Source organism: Vulpes vulpes, chromosome 3 (assembly GCF_048418805.1).
Source record: "Vulpes vulpes isolate BD-2025 chromosome 3, VulVul3, whole genome shotgun sequence".
Lineage (NCBI taxonomy): Eukaryota > Metazoa > Chordata > Mammalia > Carnivora > Canidae > Vulpes > Vulpes vulpes.
This window is the reverse complement of record NC_132782.1, coordinates 31,328,414-31,340,912: the sequence shown is the minus strand read 5'-3', so window position 1 is coordinate 31,340,912 and position 12,499 is coordinate 31,328,414. Positions and strand designations below refer to the sequence as shown.

At 43.2% G+C, this 12,499-nt stretch overlaps 1 protein-coding gene across 1 annotated transcript in view; it reads right to left on the bottom strand.

Annotated features, from left to right (window-relative positions):
• Positions 1-12,187, bottom strand: part of COL3A1 (collagen type III alpha 1 chain) — a 38,857-nt gene extending 26,670 nt beyond the window's left edge. The window contains exons 1-4 of the mRNA XM_025988603.2: positions 11,820-12,187; positions 1,558-1,760; positions 1,222-1,272; positions 664-777 (exon numbers count right to left, since the gene is read on the bottom strand). Of these exons, the coding sequence (XP_025844388.2) occupies positions 664-777; positions 1,222-1,272; positions 1,558-1,760; positions 11,820-11,898 (447 nt within the window). The 5' untranslated portion in view covers positions 11,899-12,187. The remainder of the gene's footprint in view (positions 1-663; positions 778-1,221; positions 1,273-1,557; positions 1,761-11,819) is intronic.
• Between the last annotated feature and the right edge of the window lie 312 nt (positions 12,188-12,499).

Genomic DNA, 12,499 nt, shown 5'->3' with positions numbered 1-12,499 from the left:
TGATTTTTGAATTGCATTGTTTAAAATTCAGAGTTATTTGTGTATAGTGGCTTCTAATTTCTCTTAGCCTCAGGCAGCAGAAATTTTGACTCATTTATTTGTTTGGTTAGTTGCTTCACACGCAGGCTTAGCTGCCTGCCACGTGTTTTAGGAGGAGCATGATGGGCTCTGAAGGCTTGGCCGGAGAAGTTGTCAGGCGTCAATGTCAATGATCCTGCTGACGTGAAGTCAAGGAGTATTCACAGCTTTTCAACTGTTTTTTTTTTTTTTTTTTTTGTCCAGACCTACAGAGGCTTTACCATTGGGGTTCTAAGTGCAATAAGGCACAGTCACGGCAATTCCTAAATACTCCGGGCTAATTCTTTTGCGAGTTGATGACTCGGTTCTTAAACATAGTGATATATCATATGCCTGCTGTGAGGTCGGGAAAGTTTGCAAAGACGTAATAGCAATACACCGGCATTTTGAGGAAAGGTAAAATTTATAAAGCACTTAACAAGGTGTCCAGCGCTTCTAAGCACTAAGTAAGGATTTGTCAGATACATGAACTCAGAGCACAGGTGCAGGGAATCCACAAAGGTGAGATGTCATACAGGCTGAAGAAGAGAAGACGAAGTAGGTAGTTTTAAAGGGAGGGGATCTTGTTGTCCTGGAATTTATTACCTGAGGACCAGTAGGGCAGGATTCACAGATTCCAGGGGGGCCAGGAGAACCAGGGGAGCCTGGCTGTCCGGGAATACCGGGGTCGCCATTTCTCCCAGGAATACCAGGAGGGCCCTGAAAGAATCCGAGATAAAAACTCACAAACAGGAAAAAGGTCTAAACGATTCAGAATCATCATCCAATTGTAGCTTCTCTGCTTTGTAATACAAGGAATCCATATGACTGATAAACCTTCTTGAAAATACAGACATTTTTATCTAAATCATGGGAACATTTTCAGCGTGATTTATTTCTTTGTAGATTGACCTATGTTTTATTTTCCAAACTGATAATGGGGATGAAGGGATCGTATAAAATTGGGGAAATTTAAATATTCACATGTACAATTACGGATCCTCGGTTTGAGTTCTTTCATGTCGTTAAATATGGGGTAGCAAAGGAAATGTCTGAATGATCAAAGCTCAAATATGAAAAGGCTATTAGAAGAAGCAAAAAAAAAAAAAAAGCAGCAAATTACTTAAAGAACTCAATTCATTCCACAGAAGAATGTTTACTTACTGGATCTCCCTTAGGGCCTTGAGGTCCATGACCATTAGGAGGGCGAGGAGGCTAATAAATGAAAAAGACACAGATCAAATAAGACATAAGAACAACTTTCCCATGAAGCGTGTCCCAATTTGCCTATTTATTTCTTATCCCAACTCACATCCAATCCCTAGCTTTAAACCAGAAAATCCACCTTTTAACTTGTGACGCCAACATGATTGTTTGCCAGACACTACTTTCTTTTCCTTTCAGGAAAGGAAACTATTTCATGTGCTAAAATATGAATCTTATATATGAAGATTCCTAATATTCTTAATATGAAGGTGTACAGATTTTCTTTAAACTCACAGATGTTGGAGGCTGTGGGCAAACTGCACAACATTCTCCAAATGGGATCTCTGGGTTGGGACAGTCTAATTCTTGTTCGTCACATATTATGTCATCGCAGAGAACAGATCCTGAGTCACAGACGCATATTTGGCACGGTTCTGGCTTCCAGACATCTCTATCCGCGTAGGACTGACCAAGATGGGAGCATCCTCCATCAATAGCTGGAAAATAAGATGGTTTGAGGTTGTTTTCTGTTTTGCTGAAATACGATTTTTTTTGTGTGCTGTCACCACTTTCCAATAACCAAAGTGGAGATAGTTTTAAACCAATACTTTCTTCCTTTTATTAAACTAATTTGTATGTTCTTACAAGCATGCTTATGCAAAAAGAAGAAAAAAAAACCCACAAATTACATTACCAAGAACATCATATTCTCTCTATGTAATTTGCTGACTGGAAAGAGGTTGCTGAAAATACCGAATTTATTAACTTCAAAATGGCACACCCTAGGAAATTCTCCTTAAGGCCAGTAAGAATTTTAGTTTCGATTATAGTAAGAATTTACCACCAATGGAAATCACACAAGCACTTAAACATCTATTTATTAATTGTGTAATTGAAAACAAGCCTTTCTAGCAATCACGATCCTTTGCTTTCAATGGTAGACAAGAGCATTATTACACTATCGCGACAATTTTGTCACTAACTCTGAAGACTTTCTGGATTTTATTAAGCTAATTGGGAAATTCAAGGGAAAATAGATATTCTTGGCAGCGTAAAACTCTCCCAGATTCCTGGGAAAGCTTTAGCAAAGCTTATTGTACGTATTGAATATCACTGCCAGCCCCATCTGGCATTAGTAGGTCAACACGATGTGACATAATATATTGTATGGCCCCTGTAGATGTAAAGTAAGTTCCAAATCACTAAAAATAAATAACGTTTTTTAGAAATAAATATGGGCGAGGAATAAGTAAGAATAATAGGGAAAAATATGAATCATGACCATGTGTATTTGTGGCTTAACATGGTAAAAAATTTGCTTCAACCAAAATTTTAAACTTGTTTCCTAATTATATGTAAGGTACTCAGGTTTCAGTGGCCATTAACAATGAATCAGCTTAGGGGTTGCCAGAACAAAACCTGGTCTCAATTCTTGAAGCATTAGCTGTGGATTGTGGTTAAAGACAACTTTAGTTCTTGAGGATTACTATGTTAGCTTGCCAGTAATTGAGAAAATAAATAAGAAGTTTCTAAACATCTGCAGAAATTTTTGCAAACAACAATTGACGTACTGTTCAGTATTTATATTTTTGTGAAACAGTGAAATTTTATTTTCTCAGAGCCAAAATCTTTAAAATGTGGCTGAAAGAGGCCTGCTTGGGAGGAAGCAAGTAGTTTACCAACCATACTTTTTGCTATGTTGTGGCCAAGAGGCCTTTGAGCGGGTCCCCAAATTTTTCCATCTAGAGGTCGCATACGACCATGAAGATCGCCTTTAATACGTCCCGTTTCTGTGTCCTCTCATATCTGGAGTGATAATGATTGAAGTTCATGCTCAATAATTTGGGTTTAGAGGTTTAGCCAGCTTCACAAAGAAAAAGGGGTAATTTCAGAACATAGACCCTACGCAGACTGGCATTGCCTCCATTCCTCTTCTCCATTATTGGCTACAGATAATGACTTTCATGATCCTGTGTAACACCGTCCGTCCACTCGGGAAGTTTCAAAGTCTCTTCTTGCTGTGCATGGCCATTCCCCAATGTGCTCTACAGCTACTGCAAGGAAGCTTGTTTGTTTTACTGCGATTTTAAGAAGGCAAGAATCTGTTTATTTAAAAAGTTATCCCCGTTCCTCCTCCATGTTTGGAGCAGATACATGAGAACATTGGAAAGAAATACTATCTTAGCTTGCACAGAGGCATTCCTTTCCATTCCTTTCCACTTCGGGAGCCTAAGAGCTCAACGCCACGATGCTCGCCTCACGCAAGTGAAGGACGTCTACTAATAGTGTCATGAAACGTAGGCTTAAGGGAGGCACAGTTTCTTTTTTATGTCATGATGAACGACAAGAGAGGGGAGAGAGGCACCAAACTCCTTTTTCTCTAAGCAGAACTGAAGGCTTATGGTTAGGGACTAGGTTCACGGTCTTCCAGAAGAGGTCTGAAGGTTCTAATGAGATAGAAGATCGTTTGCTAAAACTGTAGGCCATACAGTCCCAATTCTTAAAACGAGTCCTTTTAAAACTTTCTCTAAACTAACATTATGTGAAATGTGGCGACAGATGACTTTCAGCTGAAGACTTCCCCATGAATAATGCGGATTTCGGACTCCCTAGCCTTCTTGAAAATACCACCAGGTAAAAAAAAAAAAAAAAAAAAAAAAAAGGAAATACCACCAGGTACAGGATGTAAACCACAAGGCAATGATACCGCGCGGTAAACTCGACCTTTGCTGAGATTGGAAGTTAAGTGCTGACGGCCCCCTGCACACGGGAAGGTAACTATGAGGACTAACTAGTCGTTGACTTGACTGGGGCGATCGTTCCACAATGTATATCAAACGGTCACATTGTGTACCCTAAATACACACAATTTTGTCAACGATACTTCAATAAAGCGGGAGGGAAAAAAAGAAAATACGGTGCTGATTTGTCATTAGTCATAATTCTTTCAACTCCTTGACTCTGGAGCGGGAACATCTTTCCACATTTCACGCAGGAGCCATGTTACAGAACTTAGCTCTTGGGTGCTGATGACCTACTAGAGACAAATGATGAAGAAAGTTAAAGGGAGAGTCAAGCATCTCATGTTTTAATATCCTTTCTTAGGTTCTTAATCTGCCCTAAAATTAACATAAATTTCGTCCTTCTGTATTCACCCTCTTCTGTTCACGTCTCACTGGAAGTACCATCACATCACTAGCAACCCAGCGTTTTCCATTTGCTCTGCACTACATGGGCACGATATTTACTTCTAAAAATTGTAAGTGAATTTGTTAGAGTTGGGTTAAACCCAACGCTCTGTAAATGAAAGTCGTGACTTAGCCTCTTGGGTCCACATTTTATCAGAAGCCATATGCATTACGCTTTTTAAAACACGAAGATCTCAAGGTAAAGCTTGAGTCACTTTGTTGTATCTCTCTCTCTCTCTCTCTTTCTCTCTTTTAAGTGATATTGTTCTATGGAAAAGGAAGTTGGAATACTTGAAAAATAAGAATTGATGCAGTTTGTTTATGGCCATAACATATTTCACATACATTTAAAAGAATTTGGCTCTCCTGAAAAGTCAGTTTCTGTAGAAACTTGTGGTTGAGAGTCAGACCTTCTTCTGTTGCTCTATCTCAATCACCTTTGTTGAAAGGCAGTTTCCTCTAATTTTTCGTTGTGCGCATGACAAAATATGGTCGGAAATATGTTCTCCAGGAAGCTAAGCCTCTTACACAGATGTCTCCCCGCCCTCCATTTTGGCACCATAGCCTGGTGCCAAGAAAAAGAATGTTTTGTTCTCAAGAGGAATAAAATATTCTAGTTTGCCACTTGCAGCATTTAGAAATTGTTTAGAAAATGGGATTCAGAAATTCAAAAATGTTAACTCAAAGGCAAATAATTTCATTTTTACTACTGGACAAGAAATAGATTTTTTTCCGATTACGTCTTCTATTCTTGTTGCTTAAACGAAGTCTCCCTGTTCGAAAATGTAATTAATTTTAAACCCCACCTCTCATGTCACTTGGTGCTTCTGTTCCTTATTACAAAGAACAGTCCTGAAATGAATTTATTTGTAGCCACACAAGCCATGCATTAGACTAAACCATCTCCTTACTAGGACCTAAAATATAAAACAAAGCGAAGCTAGTCTATGACATCATCCTCTCTGAGCTTCTTTTCTTTCTTAGCTCTCTGTTTTGAAACTTCAGAGAAAAATAAAACCAAGTAACATAATCTAATATGTTTAGATATGTGAACACTTTCTTTTTATTGTTTTTGTTTCCATTCTTTAAATGTTAATTTAAATGCTGATTTGGTAGAATTTTATTGTTGTGAGTAAAAAATAATGTAAATTATGTTTGTCTTAATTCCATTTTTGGAGTAAAAATAATATGCCCCAAAGCATCCAATCAAATTGCTAATTTAGCCTGAGTGATGAGTTTCATTTTTTTTTTCTTTTCTCTTCCTACTGAATCCTTTCCTGGGAAAAGGTGTTCTTTAATCTGAAAATTAAAAATAACAGATGTGATATGCAAATTACCACAATATTATTTCCCTGTTACTTTAGGAAGTTGACTATTTCGTAAGTGTGAGTATGTAGAGTCTATATAGCTTCCCACTGAAATGGGTTTTGCTTTTAAATGATGCTGTTTAGGAATTATACATTTTGATTAAATATGTTTCTGGGGCTTACATTTATCGGAATATTTTAAAATACATAGATAAGTTGACTAAATTTCAAGGAAATATCAGAATTTCATATATATTCAATTTCATATATATTCAATTTCAAATATATTCAATATATTTCATATATTTCAAGGAAATATAGAATTTCAAGGAAATATCTATAGACCTATATGGGTGGATAGCTTCAATTTCAAAATGTTGTTTTACATGGACAAGACAGATTCTGATATTCTCATCCCCACCAGCAAATCCAAAAACCAAAGAACTTTATGAATCATGTCTAGATGTTTCCTTGCTTTATTCTTTATAGATATATGATTTTTATGTTTCCAATTAGAGATTTCCTTTAAGGTGATTAACATTCTGTCCTGCGAAAAATAAACATAATTAGATAATCAGAGTGAAAGGTATCATACGTCTAATAATGAGCGATCACACTATAACATAAGCTGGTTTGTGACACATTATAGCGACACTGGAGAAAATCTATTCTGCTTGTTTCATTACAGTTGGCAAACACCAAATCTTACATCTGATCACCAAAATTCCTGCCACGAAGTCATTAGGTCACTTTAATTCCCTACAGCAATTTTATTTTGCGCTGGTGGTAAAACTAATATTTGTAGAGTGTCCCCTGTGCTGGGGGCTCGGTATGAGGCCTTGCCTCGGCACCTCCTGTCCTCGGCCTGCCTTGCGGTGGCTGGGTGCTGTCATCATCTTCACTTTACACACGGAGCATTGGAGGCAGGTTGGAAAACTTTCCCCAGGTTTACACGGTAGGGGGGCAGCTTCGGCCCGTCTCTACCCCGACACCCTTAGCTGCGGCTTGGGCATCCTCTGCAGCTCGAGGCCCCGGAGGGCTGGGACAGCCAGCTTCGGAGCTCTCCCCCACGACGGCTTCTGGGCCCTGCAAGCTTCAAATCAGAGTCTAAGAAGACAGTGTTTTTTTTTGTTTTTTGTTTTTTTTTTTGTTTTTTAAGGGATGACAGTGGCCTACAGATTGTTTTTTCTGTCTGGTCTCAAAGCGAGAAGATAGCATGTGGAGTGCAGTTCTGTGGTTTATGGTCCCCTGACCTTCTGGAAAGCCGCTGCGTCCCCAAGGCCGTCCTACTGGCATCCGGACCACCTCCAGGACGAGGTGTGTGGGGACCCTCCGCAGGCACCTTAGCAGGTTCAGGGGAGCCTGGTCCCCCGGCGATGCACAGGGAGGCTGGAGGTGCAGCGCCCAGATCCCGACCCTCACCTGCAGGGATGCGGGGGCCTCTGGGGGCTTGCGGGCGGGCTCTGGCTTCACCACAAGCCTCCCTGCTCAGTCTGGACGTTAGGAACATCCCGTAGTTTCAAGGGGTATTTCTCTGACTTAGCTTGAGGGACACGGCCGCCCCTGGCCTCCCTGCCCCATGGCTTCGGGGGCCTGCCTCAGAGGGACTGGAGCTCTCCTAGCAAGTTCTCAGAGCAAATGTAACTTTTAATAGGCCCCGGCTCCTTGCTCTTTGACTCTTACGTCGTTTGGCCATTCTAATTTTTGCCCTCTTCTTTGAACTTCTCATTTTGTTCATTAACTTCCAATTTTAAATGGCAGTTCTTGACCTCAGCCATGGAAAACACAAGGGTTTTATTAGTTAATCTGAAAGGAATCCACTTCTGCTGTGTTTTCATTAGGCACAGACAGACCTTCCAGCGGTTAGTGTAACTCCCCAAACTGCAGTTAACAAGTGATTTGTGGAAGAGTAGCTATCTCATTTTTTCCGTTGTCATTTTGATATGAAACAGGCTAAGTTTCCCTCTTTGAAAACTCTGGATTTTTTTTTTTTTTTTTTTACACTACACCTCCCTACCTTCTTCTTTTTCTTTTTCTTTTCTTTCTTTCTTTCGTTTTTTTTTTTTTTTTTTTTTGAGTGTGGAAAGCAATGGGACTGAGCTTTTTTTCCAGGGAAGACTGCTTTACAAGAAACAGTCCACTGAGACGTTTCCAGAAAGTTATTGCAGACCTGGAAACTTTACAAATGTTCTTCATGTCCAGCAAAGGCAATAACATCTTTCATCCTTAGAGCCTTAACTCTGAGGCAATCCACCCCTAATGACTTCAAGGCGGGATCTCGCTTGATGTTACGGAGTGAAAGCCTGGGCGTCGGGGGCCTGGGCTCGCCCCTGTCCCCCCCGGGAGCCGAGAGGTCAGTAGATGGCACTGTTGTCCGGGTGACCGCTCGAGGCCCGGCCAGGACTCGGGCTGAAACACGGGCTTTTCCTTTCCTTCCTCTCCACTCCTGGAAAACATAAGCCTTTGGATCAGACAATCAACCCGGAGGCTGAATCCGTCCAAGGCTCACGATCACGTCTCTCCTTCTCTCCCAGAATTGTTTCAGCGGCTTCGTGCTTTCCGCTCACGAAAGTGAGATGTTTAAGTCCAGAATTTAATCAGAATATCTATTTACCTACATAGGACATCAGACCGTCTGATGGGGAATAGTCTGTGGGTGGTAAGAAACGCAAGATATTATGAATGAAAAACACAAAGTCTTGTATCAATACTTTATTTACTTAAAATGTGTATTTTTACAGAAATGAAGATAATCTCTGGTTAGCTCATAACTGAGCCTGTTTCTCTTGTTTCAAGAATAGATTTATTTACCAATTCAAAGTTGAGTGTTACACAGACAAAAATCTACCTTTTTCACCTTTAGAAATGCATTTGCTGATGTACTTTCTAGGACAAAAGACAAGGTTTTAGTGTTCCTTTTCAAGGACAGTTACAAGAGTGAGAAAAGTCAGATCCTGGAGATTAAATGTATGTTTTGTGTTCTCTAAATACTTAGGATTCAACAGAATTCTGGTCCTAGTCTTACGCTATCACTTCCGGGTTGTATTATCTCAACTAAAGCCCCGAACTGGTGTGGGATGACGACACGGAAATACATGAGCAATTATACGTTCTCTCCTCTTAAAGGGACAACTGTTTCTAGTGACTTTATCCTATATTTTCTGCATTGGCTATTTTTAATTCTGGGGGCAACACAAACCAGAAAACCTGACGGATTACTAACTGTGTCCTTAAACGTAGTGGAAAATAGACTCTCATAACCTGTAATAGGGAACAGGTTCTGTGAAGCCCATTTATTTTGTGATTCAAAACAATCAGAGGCCCACAGTGAAATTATCACGGTGGCATTATCAGGGGAGTGAAATATAAGCAAAATCATTACAACACTTTAAATTAAAAATAGCTTATCAAAAAAAAACTTAAAAAATTAAAAAAAATAGAGTTTATCTCTTGGCCCGTAACGAAGCAATATTACTGAATAATAGCCATAGCCATCCATTCATTTATGCATCTGTCTAGCAGGCAGTGGCTACAATACTAACACCAAACAAGGACTAACATCAAAAACTTGACAAATACCAGAGAAATGGTGACACATTAGATGTGGAATCATTACCTGTGGAATTTTGAAAATGGACGTTAACATTCAAGTTCATCCCCAAAGTCTTTGAATATTGTTACCATGTGCTTGTGTGTGTTGGGCAATCCTTTATCAGTAATGCACTTATTTCCTCAGGAACGTGGTATTTAATACCTAGAATTCACACGTGTAATACTTTTAAATCTCCTTCCTAAGCATGGGGTCCAGCTGTGTGACATTTGGGTTGGCACCGGTCCTGCACAGGCAACTCCGCCCGCCGCTAGGCGGAGAGGCTCTGTGCTTAGACTTGGCATGTTTATAAACTACAGGAAATATAAAACAGACCACATCTCTCCATTGGTGGAATAAAACATATGAATTAAATAGAACTCTCAGAAACTTGTGAAAGGACCAAAATTCTTTGTGAGGACAATGTTTTAAGCTCCAGAAAACTTGCGCGACCAGCCCCGAGGTCAGGACTCCTTAGGGCTCTGCTATTTCTCCCCGGGGACCCTCAGGCCATTGATAAGAACCCAGAACCCGTATTCGACGGCTGCCAGTGTCTGTCCGTCCACCTTCCGGAACCTCCCAAAGCTAATCCACCAACAGAATTTTCTTGTAAAATTTGCAGGAAACACAGGATGTGCTGTCTTAAAATACTCAAGCTTTTTTTTTTTTTTTTTTTCATGACAAACAAAATAAAAACCTCAACAAAATCCCTGTCAACCTCTTTTGAGCTTAAAAGCACACACATACAGCAGCAAAACTTCATGACTATGTATTATTTTCTGCAGCTAAAGACAAAAGTTAAAAAGAGCTTATGTGATGCACCAATAGTAAAGGCATTAAACACCTTTTTCCCCTCTAAAATCGGATCAAGAAGACGTAGCCAGAGTGCTTACTATAGAAGATGGTAACCACTGGGCAACTGCAAATACGTTGTCAGTATTTTGAACTAAACACCAAAGGTTTGTAGTCTTTCCAATAAATGGCAGCTGGGTTCCCCCTCCCCCCCACCCCCCTCCCCCCTCCCAGAAATCAGGAGAAGTTAAGAGCTTTAAACAAGGTAAATGTCTTCATTGAGCTGGGGGTGTGCAGGATGCATTTGGTCTGTAGCCGAGGACTGGGGTGTAGTGTGCTCTGGGGCGGGCGGATGGGAAGGCCCAGGAGAGGGGAATGGGGGAGGGAAGGGCTCCAGGGGAGGAAGGTGGGAGGAGGCGAGGAGGGGAAGGAAGGAAGAAAAGAGACGGAGGCACAAGGAGGACCCTTGGGTGACAGGGGGGTCATGGGGGGTGATGGGGGGGCGGGGGAAGGAATGAAAAGGAGGAGGAGGTTCCAAAGAGCCGAAGGGGCGGAGAATTGAGAAGGAGGGGACAGGAAGGGGGCAGAGGAGCTGGGGAACAGGCGGTGTGGGTGTTTCTCTCCTCTCGTGGCCACGGGCTGCTTGTAACTGAAGCAACGTCACTGGGCCCCCCGTCCTGTCCTGTCCCCCGCCATATGTGACCCTCGACGACATCAAAGGCTTTACTTGAAACACAAAGCCACTGTCAGGCCCGTGTTTGCAAAACCTCGACGTGAATGTAAACATTTTGGGCCCTGGGCACACAGGAGCTGCTGGGTCACGGGTTCTTCCGGTACCTTTAACATCTAAAGGGTCATTTCTACGAAAGTCTGTTCGGCAGCATGACCGGTGTTTTCGTGACTATGAGAAACATATGAGTGAAAAGCCATATCGTCACATCATCAAATGATGACGCCGGGAGGCTGGGGAGGGCGGCGGGGCAGCCCTTGTCCCCAGTCACCGGGGGGCCGCGAACCCCCGCCCGCCTGGTGGCGCCGGCACCTCTTACCTCGTTTGCAGGAAAGTCCAACAATCCTGGTGAAACACTTTTTAAAAATATTCTCTTCATTAATGCAAATGCGGTTAAAGTGGACAGCACGTGGCCAAGCCTAGACCCTCACAGGGGCCACGGGGCGTGCGCCCCTGAGGACACACGGGGCCACGGGCCAGGAGCCGGCAGGAGGTCTTAGCCCTTTGGGGCCGTGTAAAATGCACCCGGATGTCTGCTGCCTGCGGCCTGGGGAGCCCCCCGAGACCCCACCGGGGGGGGGTCCTGTGGCCTCGGCTGCGCAGGGACCCATGGACCCTCGGGCCCCACCCGCGGCCTCCGGTCCGGATGGCCCGGCAGCGGGGTCAGCCGTGGGGACGGGGCTTTGCAGAGGCCACTGAGAAGCCTTCCAGTGCCGCTGACACGCAAACGAGCCAACACAAGAACATCTTTATCTTAAACGACCAGAAAACCCTGAAACACAAAAATGCCAAATCTTCGTTCCAAGCAGCTGCTTAGAGGAGGAGCGGCCGGGCCGGCCCGTGGGAGCGACCGACCGGGGCGACTACCTCTCGGAGGCCGGTCTCCCCTTTCCCCTGCTCGCAAGCAGAAGACCAAACCCCGCGACGATTTTTGAGAGCAGCCCACTCACCTTGCTGCTGTGCCGAGATGACAGCGGGCTGGAGCAGAGCGAGAAGCAACCAGGTCCCCTTTTGCACAAAGCTCGTCATGTCTAAGTGTGAGACATGAGACTCTTTGTGCAGCGAGGAGGGGAGAGCAGTAGCTCAAAGTAGCACCATCAGATGTTCCCTGCCCTGCAGCACCGGGCCCGTCATAAAACTCAGCCACTGAGATTCCTTCGCTTCGGCCTTAAATAGGAAAAAGTTTGGCTTCTCTCACTTTCCAGCCCCTTTCTGAAATATGAGAGCAGCACCCATCCCCTTAGCAGTAAAAGAAATGATTAATACGTCTCTCTCCCTTATAGGAGACACAGCCCACAAAGGAAGGAAGGAGCACATCTGCAGCTCGTGTGCAGCTGCCTGTGTGCAAGTTGGTGGCGGGGTTCGCTCCCATGCGTGTTTGTACGACCCGAGGCTGCGGGTCAGGGAGCCCTGCGTGCGCCGGGCTGGGCCCAGACGGGGGCCCCTCGCCCCCCCACTCGGCGGGGGCTGCTCTGGACGAGCCGCTCGGCCCCTTCCTGGGGCACAGCCACTTTGCAGATCTTATCTTCCTACTAGCTCTTTGTATTGGGGTTTTGCCAGAACCCCCCTCCCCCGACTCAATTTAAATAGGGAACTGGGAGAGATTAGCAGAAAGAAGAGCCTTTGTGCC